At 46.5% G+C, this 18469-nt stretch overlaps 1 protein-coding gene across 1 annotated transcript in view; it reads right to left on the bottom strand.

Moving 5' to 3' along the window:
* Positions 1 to 18469, bottom strand: part of LOC146808487 (transient receptor potential cation channel subfamily M member 2-like) — a 1974138-nt gene that overhangs the window by 1846264 nt on the left and 109405 nt on the right. Inside the window, exon 5 of the mRNA XM_085623577.1 lies at positions 16635 to 16794. Coding sequence (XP_085479703.1) covers positions 16635 to 16794 — 160 coding nt within the window. The remainder of the gene's footprint in view (positions 1 to 16634; positions 16795 to 18469) is intronic.

Consider the following 18469-nt stretch of genomic DNA (forward strand, 5'->3'; position numbering starts at 1 on the left):
ATACAGGAGCGACACGTAGTGTGCTGTCTAAGCAATTGGTTCCGGGGGCTCCCCCATCCGGCTTAATGGTTACATCGGTAGGGTTTGACGGTACACTCTCCCGAAGCCCTCTTTCGCAGCCCCTCATGTTTAAGGTTGATTCTTTTTCTGCACCCTGTCCGTTTCTGCTTGCCCCGTACACACCAGACAACATTATGGGCCTTGATATGTTAAAGCATTTTAGGGCTACGATCCGTTGCTCCCCTGCTGGTGTGCGGGTGATATTGAATGACAATTACCCCCGGTCTGAACGGATGTGTGCGATGTCAGAGGATGCGCTGTTGGCTACCCTCCCTCGTGCTTTGTGGGCAACTTCGGATACTGATGTGGGACAAATGGTGATTCCACCGGTCCACATTAGTGTCCAGGAGGGGGCGGTGTTACCACGCCTCCCACAGTACCGTATTTCCCCGGAGGGCGAGGAGGCTCTCATACAGATAGTGCAAGATTTGATTGCGGTAGGGGTAGTGGAGGAAGTTCCCTATAACATCTGTAACAGTCCGATTCTTCCCATTCTGAAAAAGGATACGGATGCCAGAGTCTATCGGTTTATAATTGATTTGAGAGAAGTAAACAAGATCGTGATACCTCAGTACCCAGTGGTTTCCGATATCACGACGTTGCTTACCTTGGTCCCGCCTACGGCGACCACATTCTCAGTGATCGATTTGAAAAATGCCTTCTTTTCTATTCCCATTCACCCCGATAGCCGATATCTGTTTGGGTTTACTTTACATAATAGATCTTATCGTTTTTGTAGGATCCCCCAGGGCTACACAGAAAGCCCTAGCATTTACAGTCAGGCTTTGAAAAGACAATTGGATTCCTTTGTTCTGCTCGAGGGGGTCGCCCTCATTCAATATGTCGATGACATCTTGCTGGCGGCTGACACCCTGGAGTTGTGTGAAAAAAGTACATTATCCTTGCTTTCCTTTTTAGCATCCCACAATCATAAGGTATCTAGGAAGAAATTGCAATTCTGTAGACCAAAGGTGACTTATTTGGGTCACCTTTTGTCTAAGGAGGGGCGTGCACTCACACCGGATCGTATCCAAGTAATTTTGGACACACCAAGACCGTCCACGCAGAAGGATGTGCGTGCATTTTTGGGTCTTGTTTCTTTTTGTAGACAGTGGATATTGGGGTTTTCATATATAGCTAAGCCATTGTTAGCCCTCTTGACAAAGGACACGCCTATCCCGATCCCTTGGTCAGATGAGTGTGATGCTGCTTTTCAGCAATTACGACAGGCCCTTTGTTCAGCACCAGTGTTAGGGACCCCTGATTATGCAAAACCCTTTTCGTTGTATGTGCATGAGAAAGATGGATGTGCATTATCAGTTTTAGTGCAGATGCACGGCGATAAGCAGCGCCCTTGTGCATATTTTTCGGCTGTACTTGATCCTGTCGCCCGAGCATTACCAGGGTGTTTTCGCTCGGTTGCGGCGACAGCTGTGTCAATACGCCAAAGTGAGGGAATTGTGTTATCTCATAAGCTGTTGGTATTAGTTCCCCATGCTGTCGATGCCCTGCTTAATCAAACGAAGACGCAGCATTTGACCAGTGCCCGCTTAACGGGATAAGAGTTGACGCTTTTGGCTCCTCATATTACGTTGAAAAGGTGCGTAACGTTAAACCCGGCAACATTGTTGCCATACCCCGAAACCCAGCCTGAGGCGCGGAGAGCACATGATTGTATTCTCGTGACTGAGGAACAAACAAAGGGTCGTATTGATCTCCAGGATACGCCCTTTCCAGATGTAGATGGAGAACTGTGGGTGGACGGATCATGCCTGAAGCTACCAGATGGTACGACTTCAGCAGCGTATGCAATTACCACATTACAAACGATAGTGGAGACAGCACGCATACCACAGAAAAGAAAACAGAACTGCTACAATAATACAGAGACCAGTTAAAACCCAGCCCAAGCAGCGGAACTGATAGCATTAACACGAGCATGTGAGCTCAGTACAGGACTATACAGATAGCCGCTATGCCTTCGGAGTAGCGCATGACTTCGGCCTACTCTGGAAGGAGAGAGGGTTTTTAACGTCACATGGAGTACAGATAATGCATGGAGAGTTAGTTCACAATCTTTTAACTGCATTGACATACCCAAAGAAAATTGCTATCGTTAAATGTAGCGCCCATAGGAAAGTAGTTGATAAAGTTGGAGAAGGGAATGCGTTAGCGGACCGAGTAGCACGGGAGACTGCGATGCAGCCCGGTGCTACAGCCATGTATGTAGTAAAGTCACAAGTGGAGAGATGGCATGATGCGAAGGAGGAAGTGCGAGAAATGCAAAGGACCGCTCCTGATAAAGAGCGGGAGCAATGGGCTAGAGAGGGGGAATTGGATGATGAAGGCTGCTGGAGAAATAAGCAGATGGATAGATGGAAATTACCTACGGCTTTTGTACAACCTATGGTTCAGATGGCACATGGGCTAGCACATGTTGGAGCTTCCGCAATTGTGAAATTGCTTACCCAAGTCTGGGAGCATCCAGAGATTGCTAGCACAGCAAAGAGGGTGGTGCAGACCTGTATGATCTGCCTGAGGTATAACCCAGGAAAGGGTACTCGAACTCCAGCAGGGGGATTTGTGACACCCACTGCACCCTTCGAGGTTTTGCAGATGGATTACATCCAGCTTGAGCGCTGTAACAATCTGAAGTATGTTCTAGTAGTGGTTTGCGCTTTCAGCAAATGGGTTGAAGCGTACCCTACGAAAGACAATACTGCAATGACTACTGCGAAGCTGCTGCTGAAAGAGTTCTTCCCTCGATATGGCGTTTGTAGACTTCTGTGGAGTGATAATGGGCCTCACTTTGTAGCGGATGTTATAAAGTATGTCTTGAAGGGCCTGGGCATCACCCAGAAGTTTCACGCGGTATTCCACCCTCAGTCTGCAGGACTAGTCGAGAAGTATAATGGTACACTGAAGCTCAAGATCCCTAAAATTCAAGCTTCGACGTCTTTGACTTGGCCAGATGCTCTACCGCTGGCGTTATTGTCAATTAGATCGGTACCACACTCTCGAACTGGCCTTACACCGTACGAGATTGTTTTTGGGCGCCCAATGAATATTTGGGGTCCACCAAAACCCAAGGCTGTGTATGATGTACCTTGTGTAATGATGAATGATTATCTGGCGCAGTTAACGGATAACTTGGTTTCTATTCATCAACAGGTCCGAGAGGCGCTCCCTGATCGGTCTACCGGTGAAGGACATGGTCTCCGACCTGGCGACCACGTAATGGTGAAAACCTTTGACAGAACAAACAGTTTGGAACCGAGATGGGTGGGTCCTGAGCAGGTCCTCCTCGCAACAAGGACGGCTGTGCGAGTCTCCAACAGAAAGAATTGGATCCATTCCCTGCACTGTCGGAAGGTGCTGCCCGGATTGGTGGAACCTGCCGTGCTGACCGATCAACGAGAAATCCTGGCTGCAGAGACAGGCCGTGCTGCGGAGCCGAACGCCACTAAGGAGCTCTTTCCGGACCATGCGACTCCTGGAGGAAGGCGATATCATCTTCAACCAAGGAAGTGAGTTCTCCAGTACCGGGACATACTGTCAGAACGGCCCTTGGGTTAGTGAAACGGAGAGCCGATGAGGCAAGGGGGGGGGATCAGCCCTGCATTAGTGTAGCGACACCCGTCTTGGCCCGCTGGTGAAGAAATCGACCGCTGCCCAAGGGGAAGAGTTCTGACAGACTTTTAGTTTCAGGAAGATATTGGTTGTTTTATTTTTTGACATGGAGAAAAAGAAAATCCTTTGTGCATTAGGGTTCATGTTGACAGTAGCTATTGTTGGGATAACCACGTGGTTTGTGGAGGATGTAACTCCCGCTCGGAAAATACTTGTGTTGACAACTCCGGTGCCTGAGGAGCACTATTTTTATACATTACCGTATCAAGAGTTGAAGCATCGATAGTCTTACTTGAATAACACTTTCATCCAGATGCTGCATCATACCCACGTTGCTACGAACGCTACGAATTGTTGGATATGTGGGATGATGCCAGCCCATCAGAAGAAAGGAGGAACGCCATTCATACCACTTCCTTTCTCTCACAATGGCTCTTGTAGAGCATGGTACACTTTGCTTTTTGCCACTCGGAAACCGACAGTGGGACGATTGCTCTTCAGACTCAATAAAGAATGTCACCAGGATAAAAATCCGCAAGCGAATGGGACAATTTGGGAATGGGAAGAGTACCGACCAGACAATGAATCTATTCCCTACATCTTCACGAACACTAGAGACACTGTGGGAAAGGACAAATTTGTGATTCAAGTGGCACAAGCTCAAGCCGACCTGTGTGTCCAGAGTGTGGGTTCTATTCCTGTCGGTGTCAGCGATTGTATCACCGTCCTGAACATTGATGGGTTGAACAATAGTACCTTCCTAGCGTCCCATAATACCTACTTTGTGTGTGGAAATAAAGGTTATTACCGTTTGCCGGCTGGGTGGTCTGGGGTATGCTATGTATCATTCCTATTACCCCCTGTATTCCTAGCACCCGCATCTTATCATAAAGATCTGAAATTATTGAATAATGTGACTGTAAATAGGTATAAACGTACTTTATCAATTGATGATGTAGATCAGACTGATACCAGTCTGCAACAGTATATTGATTTTAACTTAGGACTGTTTTTCTTTGTTGGGGCTGCTCTGAACAGTAGGAAGATCCGAAGATTAACAAGAGTGGTAGAAGCTGTGACAAACCAGACTGCTGCTGCTCTTGGGAATCTTACGGAGGAACTGCAAATTACTAGAATTGTTGCATTGCAGAATCGTATGGTATTAGACGTTATGCTAGCTGACAGAGGAGGAGCATGTAAAATTATTGGAAGTAGCTGTTGTGTGTTTATTCCTGATCATACGCCATCAGTTTATAATGCCATCAACAAGTTGCATAAAATTGCAGCTGAAATCCATACAGAAAACGGCACTTGGTCCTTTTCTGGATGGTTTTGGGCATTAATTACTGCCTGGGGATGGAAGGTTTTAACTGGTCTCTGTATTATTGTAGCAGTTCTGTTTTCTTGTTGTATCTGTGTTCAATGTGGTCCCTTGCTCTGCTCCTTATGCGTATCATTCTGTATCCCTGATAAGAAAGCTATTGCCGATGTTGCTCATCAGAAACGTTTAGCTAGAGAAGTCGAAGAAATGATGACAATTGACATATACGATGATTATCCTAACAAAGCGGATGTCTTCAGTAAATGCTGAAAGGGTCGTCTGTTGTAAATTGAAACAACGATGTGATTAAGCATTTACTAGAGACATTAATTCCCCCACCTAGATCATGTTTTCTCTGTTATGTTGACCGAAGTTCGGACTCCATTTTGTATTGTCATGCTTCCACGTGTTCCCCACGAGAAGAGTCCAACCTCTGTGTTAGTTGCTCTTGTAATCTGCCTAGTAACAGTCTATAAATAGCTCCTTTGTCCATCTGGCGCATGCCCAGACTTGACCACATCTGTTATCAGTTAGCCTTGCTTGACCATGTTTTCGCGGGCTCAAGGAGTGTGTTAGCTCCGCCCACATATTGATTCAGTATCGAAAATGACCATAAATGGTAATGTTCTTCGGCCTCATGTTGTATCCACCCACTTATGAGCCCCTCTATTGTGTATAAAAGGGGACCATGTACGTAAGTTCTTTGTACTACTCTATGCAATACTGAAGAGTGTTGTGTGGATTGTAGGACCACCCTTAAGGGTTAATAAATACTGTCTTTATACTTTGCAGTTTCAGTGCCAACTTCCTTACAGATTCCATTACAGGAGAGCGAACCCTTGTGTCCTGCGGGCCTAGCTGGGGCCTGTATTCATCACCGTAGGGTCGGGTGGTCTGTACAGCAGTGTCCCGCACAACGTAAAGTGGCCCGAAAAAACAATAGTAAAATCACAAAATTCACCCTGCCCCAATGTAATACTAGAGCCTTGTGAAACCTCCCACACATCTCTATACACTATGGCAACCCCACCCCCCCTACCACTAGGGCGATCTGCCCGAGAGATTCGATAGCCTGCTGGAATAGCCATTTGAACAATGGGATTAGAAGAGGTTTTCAGCCAGGTCTCGGTAATAAAGAGGAGATCCAGCTGCTGGTCCAATATAAGATCAAAAATGTCTTGATGGTGCCTCACCAGTGACCTACTATTGATCAGGCCAGCTCTGATAGGAGGGGGCCCTGAGAATTCCTGTAAAGGGGTAGACTCAAACTCTGAACCCTTCAAACCAGCGCCTAGATGAAAATGGCAATCTGGACAAACAGAGCACCGAACAAAGCCGACATCCCAGCTAGATGGTGAAGTGCAGCTAACGGGTCTTAATGACATCAATTCCCCCCGAGTATACCTGATATTGGCGACCAAGGCCTCAGATCTTCGAGCAGCATAACTGGCGCTTGGCGCTATCGGGACGCTGACGGGCGCAGACGGGCTTGCCTTGTGCGCGCCTTCGGCGCGCCCGCAGCACGCCCGCTGCGCGCGTCCAATGCGCGCACATTAAGTAATGCCGTTTGCCTGAGAGCTAGACCGCCAACAAGCAGGAAAATGGCGGCTCTCATGGCAACACGGAAGCGCAAGGAATATAATAGCGTGTGTCCCCACCGAGCAGCCCTCGTGAGTAGACAGAATCAATTATGTTTCACGTTTAAAAATGTTAAAACAGAGTAATCCAATTTGCATGTGCAAGTATGCGGCCAGTTCAATGTTAAAAACAAGAAAATGTGCAAAGTAGCATAATTCAGAATACGTTTTTTTTTTTTTATAAAACAGCAGAGGCGAAATATTATAAGCAAGAGAATGTGCAAAGTAGCATAAGTCAAACAGCGTTTTTCAAACAGCAGAGACGGACCTTCAAGCGCTGCGCGTCCGATCGGCGCGCATTAAGCAATGCCGTGTGCCTGAGAACTAGACCGCCAACAAGCAGGAAAATGGCGGCTCTCACGGCAACACGGAAGCGCAGGGAATATAATAGCGTGTGTCCCCACCAAGCAGCCCTCGTGAGTAGACAGAATCAATTATGTTTTACGTTTAAAAATGTAGCATAATTCAGACAAGGTTTTTTTTTTTTTTAAAACAGCAGAGGCGAAATATTATAAGCAAGAGAATGTGCAAAGTAGCATAAGTCAAACAGCGTTTTTCAAACAGCAGAGACGGACCTTCAAGCGAATAGTGATAAATAACACGACCACCACCATAGCCGCTAACCACACTAACGAGGAGGGCATAGGTAAAAGTTGAGTAACCCAGTTAGGGTAGGAACAGACGATAGTACCCATTACCAGGGTGTATTCAATGGGCTGAGATAAGAAGTATTCATAGACCTCCCTTAGCATGGCCACAAGTATGTGACTATTCCCAACAGGGGTTTAGTCACAGGGATGGCGTAAGGTCTGCCCCACGAGTAGAAAGCAATGAAACTAGGTTGGCCTTGCCATGTATTGATCTTCCCCCCGGCCTCAACACCCTATGTAATCATATTACCTGGAGTTCCAGAGTTAAAAAGGGGGTGCAGGGAATCTCACTCTGATCTAAAAAACAAATGCATCTTCTGGCTAGCTAAGCACAGGCAATTCCCTTATAAAGATGCAGATGAAATCCTAATGACATGTAGGGTGGGTAGGGTGGGCTGGAGGCCGAAAGATGTCCCTGGGTATTGTATTGTGATACATTTCAGAAACACAATGGTTGTGGGGGTTATTTATAGAACACAAAATCTGCATGTTCCAGGAAACATGGGCTAGGGTGGACATACAGACTGGGCTATGCCTCATTCAGTATTCTAGCTACTCATGGAGGCAGAGAAGGCCATCAGGGGGATTGTGTATCTAGGTTGGTCTGCATCTGGGCTGTGCGGTCAAACAGATAGAGACTTCATCATGTGACATCCTTTGTATTTTCCTGACCTTTCCAACAAAGGTCAGAATTGAATGAATGAATGGATGAAATTATATTTGTATAGCGCATAGCTACCCTGAGGCCTCCTAGCGCTTGGCAGAGCGGATAGATATGAGCTAGGGGGCTTACACTAGAGTGCTGAGAGGAAAAGGTGGGTCTTGAGCAATTTCCGGAATGTCAGCAGATCAGGTTCTCCCCGGAGAATTGGAGGTAAGGTGTTCCAGAGGTTGGAAGCATTTAGAGAGAACGAGCGTCCGCCCCATCTAGATCTTTGGACTTTTAGTGGAGTAGCAAGGAATGCCGAGCTGGAACGGAGGGTTCTAGAGGGATGATAGGGGGTGATCAAGGACTGAAGAATGGGGGGACCAGATTTCCACAAAGCTTTGTGAGCCAGGCATAAGGCCTTGAAATGAATCCTGGCTCTTATGGGCAGCCAGTGGAGGAGCCTCAGGGCGGGTCTAGCTGTATGTCTACGGGGAATCTGGAGCAGTTGGCGCGCCACACAGTTTTGGATAACTTGGAGTCTGTGAAGAGTGGACTGGGGGGCGCCTAGATATAGTGCATTCCCATAGTCCAAGCGGGACAGAATCAAGGCCTGCACCATGATTCTCCTAGCTTGGAGAGGCAGCAAAGGAAGAATTTTCCTAAGTATCCGCATTAGGCCAAAGCATGTGGCAGAAAGCTTGGTGGCTTGATGGTTGAAGCAGAGGGAATTGTCGAGCAACATGCCAAGGCTTTTAATCTGTGGCTTAGGAATGGGCATGGGGCCAAGACAAGGTGGCCAAGTGAGTGACGAGGGGGGTGCTGAATTTTTACCCAGGAACATAAGTTCCGTCTTATCCCCGTTTAATTTGAGATGGGACTGGTTCATCCAGTGGGCGACCGCCTCTAAACAGAGACCCAGCGTGCTGGAAGAGCCCTCAGGGTGATTTAATGCCACCACCAATTGGGTGTCGTTCGCATAGGTATTGATTTTTATACCATAAGGGACGACTATCTCAGCGAGCGGGGCCATATAGACATTAAAAAGTGTGGGGCTTAAGGAAGAGCCCTGAGGAACCCCACAGCTGAGAGGCCAACAGTTGGATGACGTGGACCCTTCGAACACTTGGAACGAGCGGTCTTTGAGAAAGGACTGGAACCAGGTGAAAGCCACATTTCTCACACCCAGGTTCGCCAGACGCTCCAGCAGGATGTTATGGTTAACAGTGTCGAAGGCGGCACTGAGGTCTAATAGGATGATGGCTGCCGAGCCACCTTGGTCCAGGAGTCTTCTAGCTTCTTCGGTGACTGCAAGCAAGGCCATCTCTGTTCCCAACTGAGGACGAAACCCTGTTTGAGACACATGAAGCAGACCGTTGATTTCCAAGTAATTAGTTAGGGTTGCTCAGCCAAGGGAGAAGAGGGATGGGGCGGTAATTAGCCAAGTTAGAATGAACCAGATTGGGCTTTTTCAAGAGGGCTCTAACTTGAGCACATTTCCATGCCTTCGGTACTGTGCCCGACGTGATGGAGGAATTTAGTGTGACTTGAATGACAGGGCCGATTATGTTAAAAACATGTAAGAGGTGTTGAGGAGGGGCAGGGTCGGTGGGAGAGCCAGAGATTACTATGGACATAAGAGTGCCCAAGGATTTGGCATTAAGTAGAGGGAACTCTCCTAGAGAGCTCTTGATATTGAACAATGTACAGGGAGCCGTGGGGTCTGGCCTGTAAGGGGGGAACGGCAGACAAATCAGACGAATTTTGTTGTAGAAATATTTGGCTAAATCATTGCAGCGCTGTGGGGCTTCCTCCTCTCTGGAGAGTTCCTGTGGTAGGGAAGTTAGAGATTTGGCAATACGGAAAATCTCTTTAGGGGCATTGGCAGCTGCGTTGATTTTTCCCTCGTAGAATTTTAATTATGCCAATGTGATCTCGGCCTTATAGGTCCGCATTAAATCTCTATATTCAAATTTCCTAGCTTCATCAAAGTTCTTTCTCCATCTCCTTTCCCGTTGTCTACAGGTCTGTTTACGTTTCCTTAGTTGAGGGGTAAACCAAGGGGAGGTTTTTATTCTGGCTTTTTTAAGCGAGGATATTTTTGGAACTAGCGCATCCAGGGAGTTAACAATCCAAGAGTTGAAATTGCTGTTAGCCAACTCTGGATCAGAAGTGACAGAAGGTCTGGTTGTACTGAGAGCCTCTGTCCATTGACTGACCGATAGTTTTGACCATTTCCTCTCTAGGGTCAAAGTGGACTTGGTTAGAGGTATAGGACCCCAGGTCTCCCAAAACAGGGGGACTAACGAATGGTCTGTCCAGGGAAGAGGGATAGGGGCCCCGACCGAGGGCTTCTGATCGTTACTGAAGATTGGGTCAAGAAGATGACCTTTATCATGGGTTGGGGCAAAACCTTTCTGCTTGATTTGAAGCGCAGATAGGCAGGAGGAAAGCTCAGTGGCCAGTTGGTTTGAAGGATCATCCAGGTGAATGTTGAGATCACCATGGATTGAGAAATTTGCTGAGGACACAGCTAGATCTGCCACAAATATGGGGAGGGAGATGAGGAATTGGCCGATTGGTCCAGGAGGACGATAAATCAATAGACCTGAGAAGGTGCAAGTGGATGAGATTTCAAGGGAGAAATGCATACTTTCGCAGTCAGGTGGGCCAACCAAGGAGGAGCGACAGCTGATATTGTCTTTGTAAATTATAGCTAGTCCCCCACCTCTTACGGTCTTGCGATCGGCTCTTTGTATAAGATAGCCAGAGGGCAGGGTTTGAATGATGACGGGATCGGATCCCTCGTGGAGCCAGGTTTCGGTAAGAAAGAGAACGTCTGCTTTAAGGTCATCTAGCAAGAAATTGATTTCCGCCGAATGTCTAGAGAGGGAGCGGCAGTTCAGCAGGAGAAATTTCTGTGGAGGACCAGGAGCGGGGGTCTCCTTCCTGCAAGGCTGAAAACTAAAGCTACACCGAGGGCATCTAGAGGGAGTGAGAGCAATATCCATAGACTGCAGACAGTTGGTATTGGGATCTCCTTTTAGGGCCATAAGTGACTCAGTGCTGTAACGAAGAATAGTGGGGGAACTAACAGGGTTCGTGGCCCTTGGTCCCGGCCGGGTGCGGCCAGGCGCAGACGGGCTTGCCTTTGGCGCGCCGCCGGCGTGCTCACTGCGCGCGTCTGCTGCGCAAATGATTAGGCATCTGTTTATGTAGCCAGGCAACGTGAAATTTCGAGCGCAACCTGACCCGGAAGTAGCCTGCCCCACGAGTGACTCCACGCAGCCCTCCGCTCAACGGCACTTGCCGAGTCGGACCGGGGCTAAGGAGCACTCAGGGAAGGAGGAATCTAGTTCTCAGATGTGCAAAAAACGCAAGTATACAAGCAGCAGCGTGATTTAAAAGATGTACACGGAAGGAGGGCACAATGCAATTCAATTTCAATATTAAGAGTTTTAAAAGATAGTTTTAAAATATTCAAATACCATCTAGGCAGATAGCGACAAAAACTCTTGCTCAGGCTCTGCGCAGGAAGGTAAACTGGCTATTGAACCTGATTAATGTCCATTCACGGCCGGTTTCTTATCGCCAAGAGTCAACGACTATTGACCAACTGACAACCCTTCTCCTAACAATCTCTGATAACTTTTGGGTAATCACAGGAGGGGACTTCAACTGCCAGTGTGAACCACCGAGTGGTCTGGTCACCCGCATCCCCAGTGAGGAGGACTTACATTGGGACTTTCCAGAGCCCAATATTTCGCCAACGCGGGCATGGACTCCACTGGTGTTGCAGATGAACACCCTCACACTGAATCTCTCATTAAGAGTGTGCAATGGTCCCACAACATTCGATACCCCGGGGAATCACACCTTCAATAGACCGGGGCGCGTCTCTATTATAGATTATATTCTGGTAGATATTAAATCCTGGCACAGGGTGCTAGATTTCAAAATCACTCCCGCTATGATAGTGACCATAATGCTCTTATCACCCTGTGCTAAGAATGTATCTGAAACATCACCACCACCTGACTCTAGATTAACACTGTCTAATGGTAGGAGGAAAGTCCGTTGGGGGGAATTCTCCCATTCGCAAGAAAAGCTGGCCTTCCTATACCAATCAATTATTGCATTTCTTATGATTGAGAACCAACGCACTGTGAACAATGGCATTCCCACCCAAAAAATCTTAACAACCATCAAGATCTACTTTCTACAATGACCACCATTTTCCACCCTTTTAAAAGGTCCGAGTGACTAGAAAACCTCGTCACCCATGGTACAATGAAAGTTGTGGTGCAGCTAAGTCGTTCTCATTGCCGCCATTAAAGCTAATGATAGGTCATTGATCAGGGAAAAAGGACAGACTATAAAAGCGTCATCGCAAAGGCAAAAAGTATTTAGGAGTGCCAAAAATGGGATACCTTCAGAAGCGCCCTAAACAATCATGACCTGAGGTCTTTTTGGAATGTGGTCAATTCGGGATCACAAGAAGGTAAACTGGCTATTGAACCTAATATTAGGGCGGATGTATGGAAGGCACACTTTGAATCCTTATACCTGAGGGTAGAGGATGAGGACGGGCCAGTGATCAATACATTTATGCCCCCTGAGACAACTTCGTTAGCTACCCCTCTGATCTCCCTTAAGGAGATTACTGACACACTGGATAAGATACCAGCAGCTAAGGCTCCAGGGCTGCACAATATCCTCTTTGCACACAGATTTCACCTCTTTCGTTCTGAACCTACCGTCTGGGCACCTTATTTCTGGTCTTTGTTCAATGCCATCTTGCAGTGCATGGTGTTTCCTACCACCTGGGCGGGGTCGAAATTATTCCACTCTTTAAAAAGGGTTCTCTGCTCATCCCTGCCAATTATCGCCCTATTAGCCTCATAGATGTAAGCAAGAAAATATTTGCACCTTGTACTTTTGGGGTGACTTCAGACCTGGATGAAAGACCATAATGTCCTCACCCTCCTGCAAGCCGGGTTCAGAGCAAAGATCTCTACAACTGATCGACTTTTTAGGCTTTAACTATTATTTTGGAAATCTGTGTGCAAAGAGGATGGCAGCCTCTATCTAATATTTGTGGACCTCAAATCTGTATTCGGTCTGATACCGAGGGATAAGCCATGGGAAATGTTATTCGCTATGGGAGTCCCTGAATATCTCTGCCATCAGTTGAAACGTTTACATTAGGGCAACTTTGCCCAAGTAAGGTATGGAAAAAACTGAGAACTTTCAGCCCCCTTGCTGTAGAGAGAGGCATTCGCCAAGGCTGCGTCCTGACCCCGACCCTCTTTTGACTCTTCATCAACGGCTTATTTGAATCGCTGATTGCAGGGAAGGACATTGACGCCCCAGGTTAGCGAATCATAAAATACCAGCAATGATGATCAAAGAGGACACTCTCCTGCTTTCGAAATCACCCATGGGAATCCAGAGGGCCCTTGACATCTTTAGTGTTTTTTGTAGAAACCGGGGTTTGGAGATACAAGTATATGGTGGTCAATGCGAGCAATAGTACCCGCCCAAACCCTCGCCTGAATGTAAGACCACTAGAGAGGGTATCATCTTTGAGTACCTCGGGATCACACTCACTGAGAAAATGGACTGGGGTGCGCAAATAAAGAAAGCAAGTCTAAAGTTCTCCCAGACAACAGGGGGCCTCCTAAAGGTACATAGGAGCTGCACCCACAAATCTGTTGGCCCGGTGGTGTAAATCTATAAAGTACAAGCCAGGGGCACTGCCCTCTATGGTGCTGAAATATGGGGTCATTGACCATCTGGCTCCTTATCGAGCATCGAGAACTCCACTGCTAGGCAACTAGTGGGTCTTACCTCCAGCTCCCCATGAAAACCCCTCCGAATGTATCTTGGGATCAGACCTATCGCAGACGAGCTCCTCTTAGACCCCTTTTATTTTGGCGACGTCTGGGGAGCACCTTTGAATTGGTTGCATACCGGGATGAGCTGAGTGAAGTTATGGACTTACAAGGTACGGGCAAATCATCATTGTTTGCATATATTGGGAATACCTGTGAGGCCATGGGCAGGGGTAACCTATGGAATAACGCAGAAGAAACTTGCCTCATGACATCTAGGAAGGTTCTGATGGAGAGTTAGAGAGAACATAAACTAGCACAGCTACAGAGGAGGTCTACATCTGGCCGATTGACCCTTAGGTTCTCGGAAGTAAAAGATTAATACAGACTAGAACCTGTTCTGGACGATATCCAGCCACTCCTTGCCAAGAAGCTATACCTGCAATTCAGACATGGGGTGCTCCCGCTGGGTACCTTTACAAACAAGTGGGCGGGTTCATCCAATTTGGGTTGCCCAGCCTGCAATAACACTGACGAGACTGAATATCATGCGCTATTCTTTTGTCAAGGTTGTACGAGGGCAAGGTCTCGATGGCTGCTTCAGCTGTGTAGAAACTTGGGGTCCAGACATTACAGTGAGGTCTTTAGGCTACTGATATATGATACTAACATGCCTATTGTGTTTTCTATTTCACACGTTCTATTCTCTATATGGTGTACCCGCCGAGCCATCTTAAAGAAGATCCCATAGGCCTGCCCGGCTCATCGCTATTTATCATGCAAATTGGGCCCCATTCTTTCCCCTTTTAAAAATTGAATGATATTAGTTGATGGCTTTTTTATGATCCTCTTTTCAACTACTATGTGCTGTATAAACTGTTTTTATATTTCCCTATTTTAGCAATTGTTATTTGCTGCTAGGTGAGGGTCACCATGACAGTTTTAAAAATGTTGGGTTTTTGTAATTGTAATGGTCTCTGTACCGCCCAAGTCTTGCACTTGCATTCTAGAGAGTGCAGGTTAAGAACAAAGCAAACACTATCATGCTGCTGAAGTGTTGCACATGCACTTTACTCCTACTTCTAAACAATGCAAAGGCCATCATGCTGCTGAAGTGTTGCACATGCACTTTACTCATACTTCTAAACAATGCAAAGGCCATCATGCTGCTGAAGTGTTGCACATGCACTTTACTCATACTTCTAAACAATGCAAAGGCCATCATGCTGCTGAAGTGTTGCACATGCACTTTACTCATACTTCTAAACAATGCAAAGGCCATCATGCTGCTGAAGTGTTGCGCATGCACTTTACTCCTACTTCTAAACAATGCAAAGGCCATCATGCTGCTGAAGTGTTGCACATGCACTTTACTCATTCTTCTAAACAATGCAAAGGCCATCATGCTGCTGAAGTGTTGCACACGCACTTTACTCATACTTCTAAACAATGCAAAGGCCATCATGCTGCTGAAGTGTTGCACATGCACTTTACTCATACTTCTAAACAATGCAAAGGCCATCATGCTGCTGAAGTGTTGCACATGCACTTTACTCATACTTCTAAACAATGGAAAGGCCATCATGCTGCTGAAGTGTTGCACATGCACTTTACTCATACTTCTAAACAATGCAAAGGCCATCATGCTGCTGAAGTGTTGCACATGCACTTTACTCCTACTTCTAAACAATGCAAAGGCCATCATGCTGCTGAAGTGTTGCACATGCACTTTACTCATACTTCTAAACAATGCAAAGGCCATCATGCTGCTGAAGTGTTGCACATGCACTTTACTCATACTTCTAAACAATGCAAAGGCCATCATGCTGCTGAAGTGTTGCACATGCACTTTACTCATACTTCTAACAATGCAAAGGCAATCATGCTGCTGAAGTGTTGCACATGCACTTTACTCATACTTCTAACAATGCAAAGGCCATCATGCTGCTGAAGTGTTGCACATGCACTTTACTCATACTTCTAAACAATGCAAAGGCCATCATGCTGCTGAAGTGTTCCACATGCACTTTACTCCTACTTCTAAACAATGCAAAGGCCATCATGCTGCTGAAGTGTTGCACATACACTTTACTCATACTTCTAAACAATGCAAAGGCCATCATGTTGCCCAAAGTATTGAACGAGCACTTTACTGAATTTCATATTTGAGTGAAGATGGCTCTGTGTACAAGCCGCATCACTGGTCATGCATATGCACCTTACTGAACCCTACCGCCTGACTAATGTTAAGGCCTTATGTTACCCGTATGTTGCACACGTATTTAATGGCTCATATACTCATGGGTTAGTCTGTGGCACGGTGAGGCTAGTGAGTGGGAGAGATGATCTCGCTATGTAAATATGATTGGAATTCTATATCAGTAATGTGCAATCTGGTCCCCCACACAGAGCCATGGTTACTTTTTATGAGTTAATTGTAATGTATAGTGCTTCTATCTGTGCTTTTATGGCCATACAGGCCGAAATAAAGTTTGATGATGATTCAAGCACATAATGACTGTCCATCCAGTCACTTCATACTCAAGGTTATTCCCTCAGTACCTGTTGGTCTCTGGCTTCTAAGCGCACCGAGGAAGTCCTTGTAATTTGAATAGAGGCCACATTTGCCTGGCGTTGCAGATGCTTCCCAGGCCTCTATTTCTTTCTTCTTCATTATTATTGTGTTTTAACAGTTGGGACCATCCTTCCTCATTTCAAGCATGGGGGGGAATCTTTGCAGTTTGAGATTAATCTGGTGCCCCTAATTCTTATTTGCCTCATGCTTGCTGCACAGGGCTGCCTCGAGCTAGAGCTGGCCCTGTCAGTGACAAGCTGTGCCCCCACTCCATCACTCACCTGTGCTTTCTTGATTTCAGGACCTTTGAATGTGATTTCCCCAAAGGCATCGGTTGGCATCTCTTTGATGTGCATCTCCTTGTTCCATTCTGGTTCGGTGTGGATGGGGTTCTCATGCTTGTGCTGGCTCTTGGCATTTCCACAGCGGCACACCTCCTCCCTGAGGGAAACAAACAGAGCAGGAAGTGTGTGGGGGTGTACAGGACAGTGAAAGGTGGACTTGAGCAGTCAGAGAAAGACCACAGGTCCATAGACACAAAAGACAGCATTTGATAAACAGGGAGTTGTTTTCAGACAACTAGACATGGTATCAATGCCAGTGTATACTACAGGAGCAAATATACAAAAGGGAATAAAAAACAAATGGTACATAGACCACCAAGAGTCAACAGGCTACATTAGATGAGCAGAGGACAGGTCCTTCCATCAACAGTGCAGAGCCCAGCAAGAGGAGGCAGGCTCTAACCCTGGGTGGCCTCAGAGGAGGGGGCTTCCGCTCCCAGTGGGGGCTGGGCAGCAGGTGAGGGGACCCTCCCTCCGGAGTGTCACGTGAGCAATTCATTTTCTAATATCATTGTCAGTTACTTTGTGTATTTTAACGGCGGGATTACCATGAATGTATCTATGATTTAGAAGATTATACAATCTCTTTAGCGCCTTGTGTCCTAACGTAAATGTGTCGTGAAAGGTAGTACGAGCTGTAAAACAATAAGACATGGGACAAGGTTATGCAATAATTCTATTTAATATTCGGGAAGCATTTCTGCCACAGCTTCAGACCACCTGCCAGTAGCCAGCAGATGTGCCTCAAATCCCTCCACTTACACAGCCCTCCTGCATCTATGGGCCAACAGCCTGTGGAGATTCAGCTGTCAGGGCTACACAACTCAGTGTTGTTATTGTGTACCTGACTATGTGTCAGTACCAAAGTGGCGAGGGTGATGTGTGTCCTTTCTTCACTGAGCAGCCTTAAAGTAGTAAAACAGTTTATCAATCCCCAATTCCCCTGAGGGTTAGTAGTATTAAACCCCAAATCACATTACCAGAGTAACCAATGGGAAGTCAAGAACAGCTTCTTCCACCATTTCAAACCTCCGTGTTTGCTGCTCTGTAGGCTTAGTTTGGTGACTTTATCTTGCCTATCACATCTTGTGCCCATGTGCCACAGTTCTCTATTTAACTTGTGTATGTACATGACTTCCATACTTTGAGTACTCTGAATAATTATGCTTACTGCATTGCTGGTAATACTGGAAGGAAAAGTGCGTTCGTTTTTCTGTATTTCTGCTACAACATTTCTTTTCCCTTCGGTGCCACTCCTGATCAGGGTGCAGCAAGTCTGGTGAATGAATGAATGAATGAATGAATGAATGAATGAATGAAAAGAAATTTATAATGCGCAACTAAGCCCAGAGGCATCAAGGCGTCTAACCCAAAAAGAAATCAAAACAGACCAGGAACCTAAACTACGGGTAAGCCTTGGCAAAAAGCCACGTCTTTAATGCCTTCCTAAACATAGGGACAGTATATTGAGTTTTAATTTCAGTAGGACAGGTATTCCACAGTTTAGGGGCTAAAGAGGAAAAAGCCCTCGCTCCCCATTTAACTCTTCGGAAACGGGGGACTGACAGCAGATGCTTTTTCCGAGAGCGAAGGTTTCTGCCCGGGACATTAGGTGACAATAAGTCCTTAACCCCCTCAGCCCCCAGGCCAGATAGAGCCCCGTGAGTCATGCACAGGATATTGAAGACGATCTTATCTTAGATCGGAAGCCAATGCAGACTCTTCCTGGCAGCAGTAGCCGAAGAGAACTTGGGAGCATCAAGCACAAATTT

This window comes from Triturus cristatus, chromosome 8 (genome assembly GCF_964204655.1).
Source record: "Triturus cristatus chromosome 8, aTriCri1.1, whole genome shotgun sequence".
Lineage (NCBI taxonomy): Eukaryota > Metazoa > Chordata > Amphibia > Caudata > Salamandridae > Triturus > Triturus cristatus.